This window comes from Hyaena hyaena, unplaced genomic scaffold (assembly GCF_003009895.1).
Source record: "Hyaena hyaena isolate Hyena2069 unplaced genomic scaffold, ASM300989v1 scaffold_704, whole genome shotgun sequence".
NCBI classification, from domain to species: domain Eukaryota; kingdom Metazoa; phylum Chordata; class Mammalia; order Carnivora; family Hyaenidae; genus Hyaena; species Hyaena hyaena.
The window spans coordinates 811191-834674 of NW_024081336.1; the positions used below are offsets into that span (position 1 = coordinate 811191).

Here is a 23484-nt window from a genome sequence, read left to right on the forward strand (position 1 = left end):
CTTATACTACATTGTCTCTATGATGATTTCTTGGTCAGTGCTCTAAAACTTTTGACTTCTTTCTTTTTAAGAAGACCCAAAAGCAGGCCTCAGAGAATGAAGGGAGTCACCTCTAATTGTGATAAAGTCCAGAGTCGGGGATTTATAAACCTAGTCCTTAATACTTCTAAGCTGGGCATCATTTTAGTTCCATAAATGATTCTCCTAGAAATCAGTAAGGACTTTGTTCAGGCCACGAAAGCATGGTATTTATCAAGGTGTATCTTATTTTGCCAGGATCAGAGTTGTTGAAAAAGTAAAGTGATTGGTCATGATTTTAAAGAGTTTTAATGTTAGTTCAACTAAATGGTACATTAAGTGATGCCAAAATTTAATTAGGTTGCAGTTTTAACTATTTTCATCATATGATACTTGATTTTCAGGGAATCACTTTGTTAAATAAAAACTTAGCATTTGAACACCTGGCGGTTAAATGTGTCGAATTAAAAACCCTTCCTTTTTCTTCTCAGGTATTAGTTTCTTTAATACTCAGAGATGGGTAATCATGACACATATTCAAAGAAAGCCCATTAGTCTGACCAAAGGGGATGGTGGTAGAGAGAACAAGGCGGCCCTGCAACTGGGTGGCCCAGTTCCACCATGCTCAGCAAGTTATATAAACTTATTCATAAAATTATATAAAGACAACATCTTCTACTTAGGGAAATTCAAAGGTAATTGAGGTAATATTCATGTGGAGTGACGCCTGCATATAGTAAGAATTAATTAGCAGAAACCATTATTATTTAGGGGCACCTGGGTGGCTCAGTTGGTTGAGTGTCTGACTCGTTGATTTCAGCTCAGGTCATGATTCCAGAGTCGTGGGATCGAGCCCTAAGTTGGGCTCTGTGCTAAGCATGGGGCCTGCTTAAGATCTCTCTCTCTCTCTCTCTCTCTCCACCCCCCCGTCTGTCCCTCTCCCCCACTCACTCTCTAAAAAAAATAAAAATTAAAAAAGAAACTATTATTATTTTAAAATAAAAAGCATGCCTGAAATTATGGTCCATGTTTTTTCCTAGATATATCACCTGGGGTCACTTAACTCCCAAATGAACATCTATAAAATTGAACTATCCAAACAGGCTACTGTTCAGAGACTATCTAACCAGTCTACTCTCAATCATCTCCAAAGATACCTTTGTCCTCAAGCTCACCATCATGCAGTAACTTCAGATTCCTGTTATTTCTTTCTGGAAGTTTTTGTCCTCTCCTTCAAGAAGGCCTCCAAAATTCATGCAGAAAACTCTTTCTAAAGTTCAAATTTGATTATGTTACTTCCTTGCCCCATGCCACTGAATGGCTGTCATCTATTATACATCTTGCCTTAGTATATGAAGCCTCGCCCTTCCTTCCACCTCATCCACCTCAGAAAGGATTGGTGTCCCTTTCTCCAAGAACTACCAAACTTTAGAATTCCATGAAGAGCTAATCTGTTTGACACATGCCCTGGGGGCCTTCTCTACTTCCAAGGTCTGAGAAACTCTTATTCACCCTTGGAGAGTTAGATCAAGCTCACTCCTATGTGAGTATTTAATACAGGGCCTATGAACTTGGATGAGAAAAAAAAATTGCACCTCTATTTCATTAGCCTTTTACTAAAATTTAGCACTTCCTTCAATTATCAACATAGGCAATAAACTACTGACAATAGAAATCACGCATATTTTCATACCCCATGATAGTGGCTGCAGAAATGTCAAAAACCATTTATACTCGCTATTGTTTTAAAACTTTGGTATTAGCTCTGCAGACAGGTCTATTACTCAATGTTGGTGAAAAACTATACACATTACTATGTTAACAAATTAATTTAGCAAAATATTTCGGCAACTGTATTTCAATATAATTGATTTCCTTTGTACTCTTATATAATTGATTTTATGCAGATGGAAACATTTCTCTAAGAAGATGTCTAGAATAATGTTAAGGTTAAGAACCCTCCTGTGTGAAGCCTTCTGTGATGGGCCTAGAAGTGAATTATGCCAGGGCGTGCTCTGACACAGCTGTCAGCCTTCACCACACTACTTTGATTCACCACACTACTTTGAAGTTATTTATTTGCATCTTTCTCCCTCCTAGCTTTGAATGTGGAGTAAGGCTTCCTTTTCCCCCTTTAATCTCAATACCGCCTGACCTACTGCCACTCTCAAAAACTGCTTATGAGACAATGAGCTGATTACAAATGTATATAAATATTTTTTCTGAAGTGCAGTATTCTTTGATTTGCTAAAGTGTATGGAATCATACAACGATCAATTGCTGGATGTCTGCTTCTAAAACCAGGCTGCTTAGGATACATGACTTCATTTTCCTAATCCTCTCATGTACTCACCATATAACCTGGATGTTACAGTCCAAGAGGCATGTGTCATACTATCTTGTTTCACTATTTACTTATTAATATTAGGACACTCTCTTGTTACTACCAAGAACCAGTGTCAAAAACTCACTGAAGCATTGCCTGATCAGCATGTGACTTGTGTGCCCAGAGATCGTCCCTCCTCAAATGCTGTGTCTGTTAGCATGCCTACAAAATAAATCACTAATCATGCTGTAGACAGCATTTGAAGTAAAGGCCAAGCATTTTAAAGAGACAAAGGGTTGGAAGCTTTCTATGTTAACTATTTTATAGCAACAAAGAATTACCAAATTTTCCACCAAATATACCTGCCTTTCAGGATTATGAAATTATACACAAAACTTCCTTTAGTCAGTGTCACCTACCTTCTTTCAACTCCAGCCAGCCAATCTCTCTCTCACCCATCCACCCACTCACCCAACCAACCAACCACCCAGTTAACCAAAACAGTTTCTAAAGTTACACTCACTAAAAAGAGTCTTTTAATCAGATTGTGATTAATCTGATGCTGCGTATTTAAAAAGAAAATAGGGAGGGGCGCCTGGGTGGCTTAGTCGGTTAAGCGAACGACTTTCGCTTAGGGCATGATCTCGCGGTTCGTGGGTTCGAGCCCCGCGTCGGGCTCTGTGCTGACTGCCAGCTCAGAGCCTGGAGCCTGTTTCAGTCTGTGACTCCTTCTCTCTCTGACCCTCCCCTGCTCACGCTGTCTCTCTCTCTCTCTCCTAGAAATAAATAAAAAACATTAAAAAAATAAAATAAAATAAAAAGAAAATAGGGGACCCCGAGTAGCTGAATAGGTTTAGTGGCTGGCTCTGGGTTTCAGCTCCGGTCAAGGTCTCACAGTTCACAAGTTCCAGCTGGTGTCAGGCTCTGTGCTGACAGTGCAGAGACTGCTTGGGATTCTCTCTCTCCCTCTCTCTCTGCCTCTCCCCTGCTTGTACATGTGGTCTCTCTCTCTCTCTCTCAAAATTAATAAATAAGCTTAAATAAAATAAAAGGATGGCCCACTGCAATAGAATGTTTAAATGTTAATATGTGAACTGTTTTTCATCACTCATTCATATCATAATTTATAAGAAGGTGATCTTATTTTAATTAAACTTGACTGGAGACCAGTTAAGTTTTTGAGAAACTCCATTTAGTACTCACTTTATTTGTAGTGTCCTTGGGCTTTATTGTAGGGAAATACGCCAGTGGTCACAGCTCTACCTATTGCTGTCACAGTACTGGATGGTGCACTCCTTCTGTTTACACAGAACAAAGTAGGGATGATAATCCGAAGTAGATTGGTTTGAAGTGTGAACAGAACACCACCAGGTTGGATTTTATTTTTTCATTACAATGACCAGAGCCATTGAGTGAGATAAAAGGTCCTTATGGGTTATCAGAGATGCAGGTTTCTCCTTTTACCTGTTCCTGTTATTTCAAACCTAAACGGACAAGTTCAGAAGAACTTTACTCAAAGAGTCTTCTGAATTCCAGAAGTGATGAAAATAATGTTTCAAAGAAGAATATAAGTGACAGCAAATACTAAGTACTATTCCTACCACATAACTGCTATATTTAATAGGAAAGCAAGGGGGAAGGGTCTACACACTTACACCCTGGAGGATGTTTCCAAGAAGTGGACAAGAGTCAAGTCTCAGATGTCTGGGCTCCTCTCACCTGAGTATGATTCTAACCGTGCGTAAAGCATTTGATCCACCTGATCACCCAGCCCTGTCACTCCCCTCCAACCTACTGAGTCTCCACCTCTTCAGAGCCACTGTCAACACTGCATTACTTCCTGCCCCAGGCCACTGAGCTCTTTTACCTCATCTCCCTCTAGCGCCCTTGGTCCTTCCCTATCAGTTCTCCACTCTGCAGCCAGAGCGCGCTTTTATTTTATTTTATTTTTATTTATTTATTTATTTATTTTTAATATTTTTATTTATTTCTAGGAGAGAGAGAGAGAGACAGCGTGAGCAGGGGAGGGTCAGGGAGAGGGAGACACAGACTCTGAAACAGGCTCCAGGCTCTGAGCTGGCAGTCAGCACAGAGCCCGACGCAGGGCTCGAACCCACGAACCGCGAGATCATGGCCTAAGCGAAAGTCAGACACTTAACCGATTAAGCCACCCAGGCGCCCCAGAGCGCGCTTTTAAAAACGCAAACCTGATTATGCCATTTCATCTCATCACCCTTCAAAAAAAGACCTCTCAGTTATCTAACACAATGTCCCAAATTCTCACAGTTTACGAGGTCCCAGAATGGTCTGTCACTGGCCTGTCATCCAGTCTATCTCTGTGCCATTCTCCTGCTTGCCCGCTATGCCCTGCCTCCCTGATACACTTCTAGAAGAAGCCATGTTCCCCGGGGAGGGCCTGTCCACATGGTGCTCCTTCTTCCTGGGATGTTCTTTCCCTGCTCTGCACAGCTAAACTAGAGTCGTCCTTTTTGTCTTTCTGGTTTCCCAAAAAGCACTCCCTGACTGTGGAAAACACAAATTTGAATAGAGGATCCTGCTACTCTGGGGGCTTTGTAGGTCCTTGGCCAAATGCCAACACATGAAGATAAAAAAGTCATGAAGCAAATGAAAATGTCTCATAAGTGGCCAACTACTTCTAAGAATCTCTTGCACAATTCTCATCCAGGTGTCAAATTCAGCACCTGGGTATTTAAATATAAGCAAAAGACAGGTATAACTATTTGGGGATAAGGGTACATGATAAGGGTAGGTGGGCTTTTAGTTTCAATGCTCATTTTCCCTTTATGTACATTTATCTTCATCTGAAGTAGATCTGTGGATATTATTCAACAGACATATTTTCTTCTGTAACTTCAAAACATATTAGCCTGTACAACCAGACCAAAAAATTAAAATAGATTTTTATTTTTATTTTATTTTTTTAATTAAAAAAAAAATTTTTTTTTAATGTTTTATTTATTTCTAGGAGAGAGAGAGACAGCGTGAGCAGGGGAGGGTCAGAGAGAGAGGGAGTGACAGACTCTGAAACAGGCTCCAGGCTCTGAGCTGGCAGTCAGCACAGAGCCCAACGCGGGGTTTGAACCCACGAACCGCGAGATCATGACCCAAGCGAAAGTCGGACGCTTAACCGACTAAGCCACCCAGGTGCCCCAGAATAGATTAATTTTAAAGGAAATCGCCAGGTGGGAAACAAAATTTGACAAAAATGGAACGTTTCAATTTACAGTGTAATAGTATATTCATTGTCAAGTTGCTAAGAATTACTGGATACAAACACATCATCACCAGGATGTCCAATGCTGGGGAAAAAATTAGGTGCTAATGGCATTTCTGCACATTCCTAAATTTTATGATTGAATCTAACAGTTGTATAGAGTCATGCCAACAATGTGCGCTACATCACACAAGGCTGGACAATGTTCAAGGTAGGGGGGAAGGAAATGAAAAGAAGCTGACAGTTTAAAAAACTGAAGTGTTATGGTGTGTGGTTCTTAATGGAAAATGTACTCGAATCACCTGAGGGCCTATGTCTATCATATCCTCCACTATTCTGGTGAGACAGATCCACCGGAATGAGGGATGGGTGGCTTTTAACACTTCCTTATATGATTCTAAGTAAGGCTCTCAATTGAGAAATTTTAAAAGAAAAAATAAAAATGAATTAGAGACCCATTCTCTTTTGTAAATTCTTACTAAAATATAGTGATTGCCTCACCAAATAACCCCATTTTATCTCCATGATCTCTTCTACCTGGTTGCTTTGAGTTAATCAATTACTATTCAATTCCTGTTGATTTTTCGCTCCTAAATCTATCAAGAATTACTCTACCTGTTTATCTTCAATATTGTCACCACAGTCTGGGCAACCATCATCTCTGTCATAGAGAACTCTAATAGCCAGTCACCCTACATCAGCCCATGCCTGCCCTCTGTGCACCCCACCCCCAGAGAGAAAGCTTAGCATTGAAAGTCTGGTCAAGCCACTACCCTGAAAACTTCTCAACGGGTTCATGTTCCTAGACTGAAGAGCAGAATAGCTCACATGACCTCTGAGGTCTTGCACGCCTACTTTACCAGTGTTTTCTTTGCTTCTCTAACTGCATTAGCATTCTTTCAGTTCCTTGCACTTGCGGAGCTCCTTGTGCCTTGCATGACCTCTGCATCTGCTGTTTCTTCTGCCAGGCATGCTCCTCTTCCCCTTTCAGAGCTCAGCTCAAACATTCTATCCCCAGGATAATCTTCTCTGAAAGACTACCTATCATCCCAAGGTCATCTCCAATTATAGGTTTTACTCATTATAACAATGCTGTGACATTTACAGAGTGATTATTATGCCAGGCACTGTTTTCTTATATTAGTTCACCCTTATTATAATCCTATAAAGAGGTGTTCCATAAATATTTTTAAGTAAATACATGAATGAATGAATGAATGAATGAGATGAAAATTCCTAGGGCAAGGGTACCTTGAAATTCTACAAATATGTAGTTTAGGAAATACCTGTCTACACTGAAGGATTTTATGATAGTGATTTACATATACTGAAATCACACTTGAAAATAATGAAATGTCAAAAATTTGATGGAAATGTTACTTAGCAAAAGTATAAATCTTCAAAGCTTCAATAGCTCTCATAAAAAATGTTTAATTGGATACAGAAGGGATAGTATACTAGTAACATGAGAGTATGAAGCTGAAGGCTACATTAGCAGCGTATGTGTGCATATTCTTATATGGATATAGGATTTGGAGGGTACCCACACAGGAATTACTCCTCCCAGTCACAGTACCCTGTGGAAGCTTTTATTCAGTCAGCTGAACAGTCGACTATAGCAACGTGCGTCTATCTCCATCTCTGTACAGTAAAAAGATCTGAAAGACTTTTTTTTTTTTTTAATTCACACAAATATAACCAGGTCTCGGAATAAAATATCAATAACCCAAAAAATTAAAATATTCTGCAGTTTGGAGGAGGAGGATGGAGTAGGAGGACCCTGCACTCACCTTGCCCTATGGACACACTGAGATAACAGCTACATCTCTGCAACTAACTAAAGACACCGTGAGGATGGGCATGAGAGACAGTCCATGGTTACTCACACAGAGAAGGCCACGTCTAAAAGGGTAAGAGGGATGAAGACAAAGTTGGGAGTCAAACCTACCAGCGAGACTAAATAAATGGGAGGAGGGGTGCCTGAGTGGCTCAGTCAGTTAGCATCTGACTCTGGCTTAGATCCTGATTTCATGGTTTGTGGGTTCGAGCCCCATGTCGGGCTCTGGGTTGACAGCTCAGAGCCTGGAGCTTGCTTCAGATTCCGTGTCTCCCTCTCTCTCTGCTCCTCCCCTGCTCCCTGTCTCTCAAAAATGAATAAATATTTTTTAAGAATGGAAGGAACACCAGAAGCATGGAGACTGGAGAAGCACACTACCTACACCTGTCACTGGGACCCTCACTGTGAATATGAGTCCCCGTAACACCTAGCTGTGATCTTAACCTGGGGAGTTTTAAAAATAAGAAGGGCTTGGGGCACCTGGTGTCTCAGTTGGTTGAGAATCAGACTCTTGATTTCGGCTCAGGTTGTGATCTCATGGTTTTTGAGTGCACAGCCTGTCTGGGATTCTCTTTCTTCCTCTCTCTACCCATCCCCAACGTGCTTACATGCTCTCATGCTCTCTCTCGCAAAATAATAGTTTAAAAAATAAGCAGGGCTTAATTCTGGGAACTTTAACAATCAGCAGGTGTTAACTCCAGGAGAGCCAGAGGATGGTAGGAAACTGAGTCCCTTTGCTTAAAGAGCCAGCACAATAATTCTGCCTGAGACACACAACCAAAACAGCAGTTTGAAAAGCACCTAGGGGTATATGTGAAGATTTACTGGTTTATCTTAGAACGTGTGCTGGAGACGTAAGAGCCTTCAGGAAATTTCTCAGGAACAAAAGTACTTACAGGTACCATTTCTCTTCCCCATCCCCCAGGCTAGATAGCTGGATGCATGAGGAGACAGTTCTAACACTCTCCATCTACTTTGCTAGCAATGTGTGTCCCACCCCAGCATTCTTCTGTGGACCCTACACAACCTGCCCACCTTGGCAAAGGCAGGCTTCCCTCCAAAATGGCTCCTGCCCCATCATACCCTGCAAGCAGCCCAGGCAAAGACTGGTGCTACATCAGAGTTACAGGGAATCAGCGTTTCTGCAGTTCCAGCAGTTGAACTTCTTAGCTGCCCTCTTTGGTGCACCTGCAGCTGCAGCAGAGCTTGGTAACTGTCAACAACCAGGCTAACTGCTGGCTCTGACCACCTTTGCCTGGAAGCAAAAGTCACAAGGGAGTAAGCACTGCTCTTCAAAAGTAATTATAGAGGGAGAATTTTGAAGTAATAAAAAATAAAAAAGGAACAGAGTATTAGCTTAGGAGACAGCTTCTGCCCCTTTCTGACTTCTGAACATGTAATTGCTCAGGAGGACAATGGAAGCTTCCACATCAATCTTCCAATGGAAAGTCCAGAGGAGGGTTCCTCCCCTCTCCTCGAAAGGGGGGAGAAAGGTATTGCTACAGGAGGATTTACTTCTTTACTTCCTGTCAAAAACCTTTCTCTGACTATTCCACGTCCTAACTACTGTTCTTGCTTAACAAAACCAGAGTTTAATGGCTTACAACTCAGGTGCAGGCCCTCTTCTAGGTTTAAAATGGGAACTGTTGAGCAATGTACGTGAGTAGATGCTCCTCTGGATCTGAGGCTATTGTCTCTTCTGTGTTTTCCTTGGAGCCTGTTGGGTTGGCCATAAATCCAGTTAGGAAACAGGAGAAGCAGGTTCCAAGAGAGTGTTGCCTTTCCTTGGGCCAAGATATCACTCCCTCTTATGTGGAATCCTTGGTGAGGAAGCTTGGGAGCTGATGCCACTGCCCATGGTGCTGGCTTTGATACCCAGTGACAGAAGACACACAAGTGTGACCGGAGTTCCATTCTCTGGGCAGGACAAACATCTGGCCCTTTCTCCTGGAGATTAATTGGAGTGTGGGAATGTGGCCAGTGGTAAGGAGGCCAGTAGATTTTTCACCCTTCCCCATACAGATACTTTTGGATAAATAACAGAATAGGTGAGTGGACAGATTCCAAAGCTGACTCCCTGCCCCAATCCCTCAGGAATGTTGTCTCTGCCAATGAGTTTCTGGGGCCACCTCTCTCATAAATACAGATTAAAATGTAAATTTAGCCAACCTATCAGCTTCCCATTAAAGAGACTCTTTAAAAAAAACAATAATCAGCAGAAAGATATATAGTGAAATAACACTCATCAATTGTAACTGCTTCTGACAGTTAATAAAGCTTTATATTTGCCCCAAACATGTGCTGATCCATCCATTATGCCAAAGTTCGCTCTCGAACTAATTGTACATTTTCTTCTATAATGCATTTTTACTGTTATCCATAGGCTACTGAAAGCCAGGAAATCAATAAATATAAATTATACATGCAAAGAAAAAAAATAAAGAAATGAGAGAAAAGAAAGCCATTACATACAAGGGAAAACATACAGCTAACCACATTTTTAGCAGAAACTTTGAAGGCAAGAAGGGAGTGGCATGATATACTGAAAGTGCTGGAAGGAAAGAGCCTCTAAACTAGAATACTCTACCTAGCAATGTTATCTGAATGATATATCTCATAAAGACAGAGGTGCAAAAATAAGCCAAGATACCAATACTTGTATCAGACAAAACTGACTTAAAAACACTGTAGCAAAAGAAAAGAAGGATACTACATAATGATAAAGGGATTGAGAATATAACAATTGTAAATATCTATGCACCCAAGATTGGAGCACCTAAATAGATAAAGTGAATATTAACAGACATAAAGGGAGAAATTTGACAGTAATACAATAATAATAGGGAACAGAAAATCAATAAGAAAACTGGCTTTGAAGACACATTAGACCAGATGATCAACCGCACAGATCATATCTTGGGCCACACAATCTCAGTAAATATAAGAAGGCTGAAATCATATCAAGCATCTTTTCCTACCCTAATGGTATGAAACTAGAAATAAATTACAAGAAATAATTCTGGAACACATACAAACACATGGAGACTAAACTATAAGTGGACCAAACAAGAAATAGAAGTGGAAATAAAAAATACACAGAGACAAATGAAAATGATAACACATTGTCCAAAACCTCTGGGACATAGTAAAAGCAGTTACAAGAGGGAAATTTATAGTGATACAAGCCAGCCTCAAACAAACAAAAAATTCAAACAACCTAGTCCTATACCTATAGGAGCTAGGCAAAGAAGATTAAAGCCCATAGCAAGTGGAAGGAAGGAAATAATATTCAACTGAAAATAAATGAAATAAAGACTAAAAAAAGAAATAGAAAGGAGCAATGAAACCAAGAGCTGGTTCTTTAAAAAAAAAAACACAACAACAAAATAATAAACCTTGAGCCAGACTCATCAACAAAAAAAGGGAGAGGATGTGAATACATAAAATCAGAAATGAAGGACAAAAAATAACAACTGACACTAAAAAAATACAAAGGGATTACAAGAGAATATTGTGAAGAACTATATGCCAAAAAACTGGATAACCTAGAAAAAAATAGATAAATTCCTAGAAACATACAATCTTCCAAAACTCAATCAGGAAGAAATAGAAAATATGAACTGAACAATTACTAGTAATGAAGCTGAATGAATTATCAAAAACAAAACAAAACAAAACAAAAAACAACAACCCTCCCAACAAACACAAGTCCAGAACCAGATGGCTTCACAGGTGAATTCAACCAAACACTTAAAGAAGAGTTCATATTTACTCTTCTCAAACAGTTCCAAAAAATAGAAGAGGACAGAAAGCTTAGGCCAGTACTACCCTGATACCAAAACCAAAGACACTACAAAAAATGAAAATTAGAGGCCAGTATCTCTGATGAAAACAGATGCAAAAATCCTAAAAAAAAGTTATTAGCAAACTGAATTCAACAATACACTTAAAAATCATTCACCATAACCAAGTGGGATTTTTCTAGGGCTCAAAGGTGGCTCAATATTCAAAAATCAATCAGTGTGGTATGTCATATTAACAAGAGGAAGAATAAAACCAAATGATCATCTCAACAGGCACAGAAAAAAAAAATCTGACAAAATGTAATATTCATTACTGATAAAAACTTTCAATAAAGTGGATTTAGAGGGAACATGTCAACATAATAAAAGCCATATATATGAAAAACCCATAGCTAACACCATATTAATGGTAAAAAATTGTAAGAATGGTAAAAAAAAACCTCAAAGATTTTCCTCTGAGATCAGGAACAAGACACAGATGTCCACTCTTACCACTTTTACTCAACAAAGTACTGGAAATCCTACGGCAGCAATCAGACAAGAAAAAGAAATAAAGGGCATCTAAATAGGTAAGGAAGAAATAAAACTGTCACTATTTGCAGATGATATGGTATGACATATAGAAAACTAAAGATTCCACCAGAAAAACATTACTATTGAATGAATTCAAAAAATTGCAGGATCCAAAGTAATATAATGAAATCTCTTGCATTCTCTGTGTACTAATAATGAAGTAGCAAAAGGAGAATTTAACAACAACAACAAAAAACCAGTTCTATTTACAACCGTACCAAAAAGAGTAAAGGTGGAAGACCCATATTCTGAAGATGGTAAGACATCGATGAAAGAAATTGAAGACAACACAAATGGAAAGTTATACCATGCTCACAGAGTGGAAGAATTAATATCATTAAAATGTTCATACAACCCAAAGCAATCTACAGATTTCATGCAATCCTATCAAAATACCAACAGCAATTTTCACATAATTCAAATAATTCTAAATTTGTATTAGAATCACAAAAGGCCTAGTGAAAGCTTTCCTGAGAAAGAAGAGCAAAGCTGGAGGTATCACAATCCTAGATTTCAACATATACCACAAAGCTACTGTAATTAAAACAATGTGGTCTGCCACAGAAACAGACACATTTATCAATGGAGCAAAATAAAAGAGTCCTTAGGGCATCTGGGTGGCTCAGTAGGTTGAGCAGGCGACTTCAGATCAGGTCACAATCTCACAGTTTGTGGGTACAAGTCCCATGTTGGGCCCTGTGCTGACAGCTCAAAGCCTGGAGCCTCCTTCAGAGTTTGTATCTACCTCTCTCTCTGCTCTTTCCCTGCTCGTGCTCTCTCTCTCAAAAAGAAACATTAAAAAAATTTCTAAGAAAAGAAAGTAGTAGAGCATGTAGAATTCTGGTAATGTCTCTACCATCTAGCAGTTGATGTGGGGGATGTCCAAAGAAACTAAATATCACTACATCTAGGTATGGTCTATTCTAAAGCTAACTTCTTTTATCAAGACACCTTTAAGTCTTCTTTAGAACAAGATAAAGACTACTAAAAAAATCAGTAAGCCAATAAATAAGTAACCTTATTAGTAAGAGAAAGAAGGAGTAGAACCATTTATTTTGAAAGGAAAGTGAATATCAGAATTTTGGACCAGGAAAGCATAGCAATAGATAGCTTCCTCATTATTGCAACAAGAATTACACCATAAATACAATACCTGCTCAATAAGAACTTCCAAGTGGAACCCCAGTGGAATTTAGTATTTCAATGTAGTGTTTTAATTTCATATGAGTATCTGACTAAAAGTTAATAAATTAACAAATCATTCGTCCATTGACTTGAGACTTGTGTCCATCTAATTGAGACTGCTGGAATATTATATTTTGTTTTTAAAGCTAGGTCTTATTCTAGCCATATATTTTAAAGCGGCTGCTAGCCTTTTCAACCCACTAAAATGAAGTTATAAACTTTGAAACTCTGGTGCCATATAATTACTCTGGTCATTCAATCTCTAATTAAGCCATTTGTTCATTCTTCAGTCCATCTGTCTATCCATCCATCTCTCCAACCATCTAATCACATCTAAGTGTGTCTACCATGAGACTTAACATTAGAGCTCCGACACCTGCAATTGGTCATCAGAATATATTCCACTTTCTTCCACCATTTGCTTCCACTTTCTAATGCTCTATAAGAACCCCAGCAGTGAAAGAAAACTTCCTTTTCTGCTTATGAATGAGGGGATACCTGTGGAAGTCTGTGAAGACTGTGAGAATATGCAGATGATAATCTACTATATCAGACATGTCTATCATAGAAGAGTTTAATTACTCATGTCAGTATTTATTTTTTACCTGGAATGTAGATGCCACTGAGGCAAATATAATTTAAAATGGTTTCACAGTATTTCTGGTTAGAGTCCATCCCAACTTTAAAATATCATCAACACTGTGTCTAAAACTCACATTTCCTTAACCACTTTTACCCTCATGTCTTTGCAAACGCTGTTCCTCCTTCTGGTGGTCCCTTCCCACCACCTTTCTCACTCTTACCTTCCTCTGTATGCAAGCTTCTACTCAACTCTCAAATTGTAGCAAAGTTAAAAGTAAACGAAAAAGTTAGCAGAGTTAGGTTAACACAGGGGACCGTTATAAAATCTCACCTGTATCTTGTGCAAGTAGTATTCTGTCCTGATGGAGCTACCGGTTTAAACGTGATGCGTGGGGAAACCTGGGCTGACAGCAGAAATCCCAAAGCAAGAATAATGAGTGCTACGGTGGTACCTTAAAAAAAAAAAAGAAAAAAAAGTTTTACCTCAGAGAATAGTTGGCAACATTCTTTCAAACCAGACTGGGTTGTGCAAGACATATCTCTTTGCAAGTACCTTTGTCTTCACTGGATTATTTAAAAAAAATGTTTCTAATAAAAATACAGATTATCAGAAACACTCACTAGCACATTTACTGTGAAATAAGAAAACGGCAAAATTCAAAACAAATATATTTGCTAGCCAAGCAGTAGACTGGCGATGATTTTCTTGCAAAACCAAAAATCAGAAAACATTGGATTGTTGGCAGTCACAAAATCAACTAAAGAAGCCAGCATTACTGAGTGCCCAAGATGTCGGAAGTATGAAAGGCAATAGATTCATACCACAGGTTGCTTCCACTGCCAAGAAAATTGTTCTAATGGCATTCTATCATGTAAGATCCCAAATCAGTAAACTGAAAACATACTGAACATTTCAAAAGCAGCTGAAAAAAACATTTCTTTTTAAGAAGAGGAGCATGACTCTTTCAGGACTTTAAGATTCCAGCAATGATAGATCACACATAATCATTTGTCATTCCTGTTGGTATTTAGAAGTAGAACCTTTAAGTTCTAAAATGAGTGATTAAATGTTCTCACTTAAAAGGTTCACTTTTGAGTCCCTGAGCGACATCCTGACAGTAAAAAAGAAAATTTTCAAATTTTTGACCATTGTTCCAGCTATTGTTGAGGGTAAACAAGAAGAGTCATTAAACAGAAGAAGAAAGAAAATACGATTGCAGAAATCTGTACAATTAGAGTGGCTCAATGTGTTTAAAATATGGAATTTTGGGAGGCTATTACACAGTAGTAAAGTTTTTACTGATTAAACTGGGAGATAACTTAAGATATGACCAAAATTCCTATTAAATGAATGGACAAAAGAAGAACTTTGGGGAGCACTATGGAATGTAAAGGGAGTATCTAATGGCTGGGATGTATGTGTTTAAGATACAGGGGATGTGTCAAGTTAAATCTGTGGTTAAATTCCAACTCTGCCTTTTCTTGACTCTTGTGATCTCGTGCAAGGCCCAAGACCTTCCCAAAATTCAGTTTTGTCTTCTATAAAATGGGGCTTAGTGAAAATACTTAACCTTTCAGGACTGCAGTGAATTTTAAATGTCATAATGAACTTGAAAGATTTTGGTAATGCTATAAAATGTTACTCTTCTATCACAGTCGTAAGAAGCAGCAGCAACATATACTCAAGATCGTAGAAAAAGATGAAGGAAGGGGAGGTTCGTAGGGGAGATAAGAAGTCCATTTTGCCATATGGAGCCAAAATAGCCATGAACCTATAATCATAGTTTGGTTTCCCCTTGTTGGCTTAAAACTCTAAACAACCAGGGACAGTTTGAGGCATTTCTTTTCTGAAAAGACTATCAGATCCCTGAACTAGGAAAATGAAAGAGGTCATTTGGAAAGAGAGGAGATATATTGGGTCTATTATGAAAACCATCCTTCTGTCTTCAAATAAGACAAACCATGAATTTTACTGTAAATCTATTGAAGAACCTAGGTCCTTAAGTATTTCCCCAAATTACTTTCATGGCATACTGTTGTGGGGCAGGAAAGATTTTTTTGATACTTTAAGATAGGAAGCAAAGAGGATACTTTTCTCTCATCATACTTATCAAATAATTTACAAATAAAATGTAAACTCTAAGATGGTGTACCTAGCACAGACTCACACACTTCCAATTCTAATGCCTAGCACAGAGCAGATCCCTATAAGTACTAGCTGAATAAATGGACCATACTGCCTCAGGTTTTTGAAATATTGAGTACTTTTGAAGAAAACAAAATCTTAAGACTATCATGAGGTCACAGGGTTAATATGGTATATATTCGAGTCAAGAGCTCTGTAGTATATACAACGTATCTCTCACATCCAAGTCTAAAAAGGTCCACCTTACTTGTAAAATATAGTGAATGGACCATTCTAGATACACAGAATTCCTAAACAGCTGAAGGTTTAGGCCCTTCTTAAGCACAAATTTAATTCTGTTTTAATGCATTTTGGATGACAATCTTTTAAAAGTCTATTATACTTTTCCATTCTTTATTACATATAGCAGTGTTTCTCAGTCCGGATTTCCTGTTGGAAGAAAATGCATGAGATGTACATAAACCTCTGAATCAGAGTCTCTAGAAAATGGGGATCAGATATCTGAGTATTAAGTAGCTCTCCAGGTTACTGGGCATTACATATGTCTGGGCATATATTATTTTATATATATGTGATATATATGTGTGATATATACGATATAGGGTATACATAACTTGTAAAATAAACTTTTAAGTTGATAAACTCCTTAAGAGAAGGGAATGAATGGTATCTTAAATGACTTTATTTATGGAATAAATCTTAAAATGATCACCTACTCCTGTCACATATTCATATACCTTTAAAGCTTAAAACTACTTGAATTAGCTATATCCTTTCATTTGATAAATTACAGATGTTTTATCAGCCACTTGCCAGCATTCAAATTATTACAGTTATTGCCTGATGAATCATTACTCCAACCCAGGTTTGAGTCCAATTAAGGAAGACCTTAGATGTTCTCCAGTGTTCTGTGCAGATTCGGCATATTCTTTATATTTTAAGAGAAAAGTCTCTCTTAAGTAAGTATACTGTTAAATTCTGTGATTCTGATACCATTTTCCTAATAAAGATGTTCTTCACAGACAGTTAAGCGTGTTGGATAAATAACATGCTCAAAAATGTCTGATGCTATGTTACATTAACTACCTGATGCAAGGTTGAATTATTAATAAATACTTAGAAAAAACAGTAATACCCCTTCCCATAACTAATAAAGCACGCTTTGTGTACATAAGTATTACCTGGGGAACCTGTTTGTTTTTGTTTGTTTGTTTGTTTGTTTGTTTTGAGAAAGAGTATAAGCAGGGGAGAGGCAGAGAAAAAGTGCACGAGAGAGAATTCCAAGCAGGCTCAGTGCTGTCAGCACACAGCCTAATATAGGCCTTGATCTCACAAACCATGAGATCATGACCTGAGCTGAAGCCAAGAGTCAGATGCTTAACTGATTGAGCCACCCAGGTGCCCCCTGGGGAGCCTGTTTAAAGTGCATGCTACTGACCCCATCTTCAGAGATCTTAATTTAATAAATCTGGGATAAGGTTCACGGATACATAATACAAAATAAGTACCCTCTGGTTATTCTGATGGAGACAGCCTCGGAGTGATGTTTTCAGAAATATTCTACTACCATGCTATTTGGGGAAAAAATAACAGTGTTTCTGGCTTTCTGATTAACTATAGTAAAGCTACATAGATACAGACCTTCTATTAAAAGAATCAAGAGGCTGTCTTTAAATCCGTAGTATTTACAAGAAAGACTGCTTCTCTGAGCAAGCTTTAAGGTAAGAGTACCATAAAATGTCCTCCATTTAAAATTACTCGTGGACTCTATATTTTATATTTCTTTGTATAAAGAGTTCTTTTCTCCAGGTCTAGATATGCATAGTTTATTTGTTGCAATTTTTAAAGAATGAATGCCTTTTCAAAAATTATTTTGATCTAACTTTTCCCACTATTTTTAACTAAATAGAATGGGGTGCCTGGGTGGCATCTGACTCTTGGTTTGGGCTCAGTGGTTCATGGGTTTGAGCCCTGCATCAGGCTCTATGCTGAGAGTGCAAAGCCTGCTAGGGATTCTCTTTCCATCTCTCTCTACCCCTCCTCTGCCCTCTCTCTCTCTCAAAATAAGCAAATTCAGAAAAAATGAATCATATAAAAATGCAAAAAAGGGGTCAAAATCAAATCAAAGATTTACAAATTCTAGGTTACTTCTAAAAATTTTTAATAGAACAGTATTCTAATACTTAGCATTAACAGGATATTAATACCTACGCAAAAATGAAAGCAAAACATTGAAATAAGTATGTAACTTATAGAACTTATAAGTATATAACAAAAACACTGAAATAAGTATACAGGAATCAATTGGTATTAGGAAGTGAAATGAGCATCTATTGGAAGGGTCATGCTACAGAAATACTAATCCATGGGCAAGGCTGTTGAATATCAAGTTTTCTTCTGAATGTGTAAACTTCTAGGTTCTGCTGGGACCTATCAAATCAGTTAAAAACCAGAACTGCATAAATAGCCCTATTTGTATCTATTTGTACAGGTAAAAGAAGAGACCTATGACAAGAAACTAGGCCTTAGCTCAGTCAGTTAAGCATCCTACTCTTGACTCCGGCTCAGGTCATGATCTCATGTCTTATGAGTTGCAGCCCCGCTTGGGCTTTATGGTCACAGAGGCTGCTTGGGATTCTCTCTCTCTGCCCCTCTCCTGCTGGCATGTTCTCGCTCTCTTTTGCTCTCTTAAAATAAATAAACTTAAAAAAAAAACCACAAGGCCTTTTACCTCCTAATCCACTGTAATATCTACATCATCAGTTTAACTGGCCAAATAACAAGGAAATCAGATGCCTACTTGATGTAATACCTCTCTAATGCTAGATCAATCAGTGCATGGTTTTAGTAGTGTGCAGAGCTGGGGCGTTGGTGGTTTTGGCTGAAAAGAAATCAAGACAGGGAAGAAGAGTGCCTATGGGTTGATCATAAAAAGCAGTACTTGAAATCTCTTGATATAGTCCACCCAGTTAATTGTCTTAATACTTCCTCTTAATAGCCAGGGATGGGCTCTGGATATCCTTGGAGCTGAGTACCTACATAGAGAGGTGAAACATGACATCAGCTAGAAGGCTTCAGGAAAGTTCCTGGATTCTGATGATGCACGCTGATTTCACATTATGGTTAAAACCAGAGAGAATCACTCTGTCATTAATAATGCTGTGATTGCTAAGATGCACTAGGAACCTTACTGTGTCAGGAACAGTTTCACATGCTATACGTGTATAAATCTGTTCAGTTCTGATTACAACCCTATGAAGTGGGGACTATAATTGATTGCATTTTACCTATGAGAAAATGGAAACTTGCCCAAAGTTGCAAAATTCAACCCAAGCAGTATGGCTTTCGATCTACAAAGCCTTAAAAACCTGAACTGATGAGAAAATGTCTCACTGGAATACAACAAATAAGTGGACTGAGGATACTAGAAAAAATGTTTTTCCCTGATCTCAAAGCCAGCAGTTTTCCCCAGATCTCAAAAGCCAAATGCCAAAGTTAATCAGAAATTCTATTTAAAAAATAGACCTCTTGAGGTCGTCTGTTTCAGAAGGAAGGGTATGTATTCATTTAAAAATGTTTAAAGTAGTTTTTTCCTCTTAGGGTTGACCTGAACCTCAGAAGTCAGCAAGCCCCATTTCTAACCAACTGTAGGACTTTGTTTTTAGCACATCACTACCTAATGGTCATCTATCCTTTTGTTCAGAGTTTACCATCCTTACAAGACAACCAAATTCATTACTGAAAAGCTCTATTAAGAATATTTCTCTCGAAGGCAAACCATGAGAGACTCTTGAATGCTGACAAAAACTGAGGACTGATGGATGTGGGGGGGAGGGGGGGATGGGCATGGAGGAGGGCACTTTGGGGATGAGCACTGAGTGTTATGTAGAAACTAATTTGACAATAAACTATTTGTAAAAAAAAAAAAAAAAAAAAAAAAAAAAAAGAATATTTCTCTCGAGGCGCCTAGGTGGCTTAGTCGGTTAAGCGTCCGACTTTCACTTAGGTCATGATCTCGCGGTTCGTGGGTTTGAGCCCCGCGTTGGGCTCTGTGCTGACTGCCAGCTCAGAGCTGGAGCCTGTTTCAGTCTGTGACTCCCTCTCTCTCTGACCCTCCCCTGCTCACGCTGTCTCTCTCTCTCTCCTAGAAATAAATAAAAAATATTAAAAAAAAGAATATTTCTCTCATATCAAGTAAAAATTACACCCTCATGACATCTATCTGCAGTAAGATAGCTCTCAGGGCACCCGGGTGGCTCAGTCAGTTGAGCGGTGGACTTTGGCTCAAGTCATGATCTCAAGGTTCATGGGTTTGAGCCCCGCGTTGGGCTCTGTGCTGACAGCTTGGAGGCTGCTTCAGATTTGGTGTCTAACCTCTCCCTCTGCCCCTTGTCCACTCACACTCTGTCTCTCCCTCTCTCTCGAAAAGAAACAAACATTTAAAAGAAAAAAAAAAAAAAGAATAAGGTCTCTCTTAGGTCTCCCGTTAGTCTTTTTTTCCAGACTAAATACTTCTGGTTTCTTCAACAAGTTTATGAATGGATGGTTTTCAGTCTCTTTGTCCCTCACCTTTCCTCACTTACCATCCTGCTTCCCTGTGTACCTGGGCTGTTTAGATTACCTCTTAATCAGACCATCTTTGCTCACCTTCCCCTCAGTTCAACTTCCATGATGAGACTCAAGTCCTTCCACTGCTTAGGCAAGGACAGAGTGTAGAAGCATTCTACTCTTCCTTCTGGAGGGAGGGATGGGGGAGGCTACAAGTTCCTAATAACTGAGGTTGGAAGTCAGAATGTATTTTCTCATTAAAATCTGGGATGAATGCCTGAAGCAGTGCTATTAGATCAGTGTTTCAAGGTATAATTTGGTTAAAATGGAAGTTAGTTCATGCTGGCCTGGAAACTTCACATTTTAATGAAAAAATCTTTTCTTACCCTAATAAACTTATAAAGGAGCTATTAGAGGACAGCTAATTGATAATTAGGAATCTGTATATATGAAATAAGAAAAGTATACGAGCAACATGCGAAGACATTGCCAAAGGTGGGTCCCATTCTGTCAAGTGAAACAGGCTTTGTGTTACAAAGAAATAAATAATGAAATATACACAATTTAAAGACAAAAGATATTTGAAATGAGAAAGGCTTTGTCTTACTTAAGTGTTACAGAAATCACACTTAACCAACCAGAATTTACTTTAGAATTTGAGCCTGGTTCAAACACAAAAAGTCTGTCCCTGCTTTGTGAAGAAATTATATGGTTCTAATATTCTATTGTTGAAAGAGCTTTAAAAAATAACTCCAAATTTACTTCCATATGATACCAAACTTAAAAATAAAATACATTCAAAAGGGAGTTTAAGAATATCAAATTTTTTAATCAAAGAACAAAAAAGCAAAATTATTCTTTTCACTTTTGTACCTTTGAGCAGAACTCAAAAATAACAGCAGCAGAATGTCTCCCTTGTAGACTCAAATTGTTCTTATAATTCCAGTTTCTAGTCACATTCTAGTTACATATCATAACATTCATTAAGTTATTTTTAAAAAACTTTTTGTGTAAAAGGACTCTTTTATTTGGCTATAAGAACAAAATCACAAGTGGTACTGGTATTGTATTTTGGAAGGTGAACTTGTCATCATTAGTGCAAAATTTATAACTGAATTCTTCATCTAGTCACCTACCTGCTAAGCTCCCAAAGGTAAGCTTTCTGCGGCCCACTTTCTCAACAAGCCAGACTCCCACAAGCGTGAAAATGAAATTTGTAAAGGCTGTAACTGAAGCCAGCCATATTGCAAGTCTATCATCTTCAACCCCAGACATCTGTAGAATGGTTGCACTGTAGTACCTGTGAGGACAAAATAAAACAACTGTTGCTGATAGTTATTCAAAGAAATAATTTTTCATGTACTGAAGAATGGATCAAGAAGATGTGGCTTATCTATACAATGGAATACTACAAGGCAATGAGAAAGAGTGAAATCTGGCCATGTGTAGCAACATGGATGGAACTTGAGGGTGTTATGCTGAGCAAAATAAGTCAGGCAGAGAAGGACAAATATCATATGTTTGCACGTATAGGAGGATTACGAGGAACTTAACAGAGGACTGTGGGGGAGAAGAAGGGGGGGAAATAGTGGAGGAGAGGGAGGGAGGCAAACCATGAGAGACTCTTGAATGCTGAGAACTGAGGACTGATGGGTGTGGGGGGGATGGGCATGGAGGAGGGCACTTGTGAGATGAGCAATGGGTGTTATATGGAAACCAACTTGACAATCAACTATAAAAATAAATAAATAAACATTAAATTTTTTTAAAGTTAAAAAAAGAAAACAAAAATACAATAGACCTAAAAAAGATGATGAAGAGCTATATAGTAACAGGTTAACATGGGACTCCATGCAAAGTGTTTAAAGGATCATAGTACAGAGATTCTGTTCAGATAAATTTATTTTGAACTTTGTTTAATCAAGAAAAAATACTCAAGCAAGAGGACAAAGGGTTGGGACACTTAGCTAGCTTCGTAAGTTAAGAGTCTGACTCTTGGAGCACCTGGGTGGCTCAGTCGGTTAAGCGTCCAGCTTCGGCTTAGGTCATGATCTCACGGTTCGTGGTTTCGAGCCCTGCATTGGGCTCTGTGCTTACAGCCAGCTCAGAGCCTGGAGCCTGTTTCAGAGTCTGTGTCTCCCTCTCTCTCTGACCCTCCCCTGCTCATGCTGTCTCTCTCTCAGAAATAAATAAAACATTAAAGAAAAAAAAAACTTAAAAAGAGTCCAACTACTGATTTTGGCTCAAGTTCTGATCTCATGGTCATGGGATGGAACCCTTCATCAGGCTTGGAGCTGAGCATGGAGTCATCTCTCTCTCCCTCTCTTTCTGCCCCTTCCCCGCTTGTACACATGCAGGTGTGCACACAGGCACTCTCTCCAAGTAAATAAATAAAATTAAAAAAAAAAAAGGACAGAGGGTTGAAGGCTTTAAAAATATACTCCCAAACTAAGGACAGCGGCAGCTAGTAGCTTCACTAAAACTAAAATGTTAATCAAGGATAACTCCAAGTCCATGTAATGAATAAACGTCATCATACATTATAAACTTACGTACTTAAAGAGAATAGACTTGTTGCATATAATATGGAAAGTGTGATATAATGGCAGAAATCTGGTAGAAGGAATCTCTTTAAAGGTGAAACAAGGAGTAAGAATGTGTCAATTTATTTGGCATTTTGTAAGAAGATGAGAAACTGACGTGGAGTACATGAGAATGGGTTTGTGGTTTCTAGAAAAGTATCATCTTTGATGAGGGCAGTCTCTAGCACAATCACATAAGTAGGCTCTATAGACTCATTTTGTTCTAAATGAATTCCCTGGAGACGAGCTCTAATAAGCCATAATGAACAATGGGAGATACCTCTGGTATGTTTAAAGAAGTCAAGATCCTTACATCTCCCTTCTGATGAAAGTATCAGTAGTTAAATCAGAAGACTACTTTAAAGCTATCCTTAAATCAAAGGAAGTGCAATACTCCTGGTGAATCACCTATGAAAAGTAACAGAATTCAAATCTTTACCCAAACCAGATAGTGGGCATCCAAGCTAGATAATTCTTCAATTAAAATCTACAGTTTCCAGACATTTATTAACATGTTCATAATATTTCAGAACTAAAATCTGTTTTAAATACATTTATGTTTCAATGATTTATCAATAGTTTCCTTCTACTATTTTCTTAAGTTGATGATATTCTTATGTAAAACATTAACACCAATGCAGACTCATTC

At 38.4% G+C, this 23484-nt stretch overlaps 1 protein-coding gene across 1 annotated transcript in view; it reads right to left on the reverse strand.

Annotated features, from left to right (window-relative positions):
- Window positions 1-23484, reverse strand: part of SLC2A13 (solute carrier family 2 member 13) — a gene marked incomplete at its 5' end in the record, with an annotated part of 304099 nt that overhangs the window by 97150 nt on the left and 183465 nt on the right. Inside the window, 2 exons of the mRNA XM_039217667.1 lie at window positions 13891-14011; window positions 21390-21553. Of these exons, the coding sequence (XP_039073598.1) occupies window positions 13891-14011; window positions 21390-21553 (285 nt within the window). The remainder of the gene's footprint in view (window positions 1-13890; window positions 14012-21389; window positions 21554-23484) is intronic.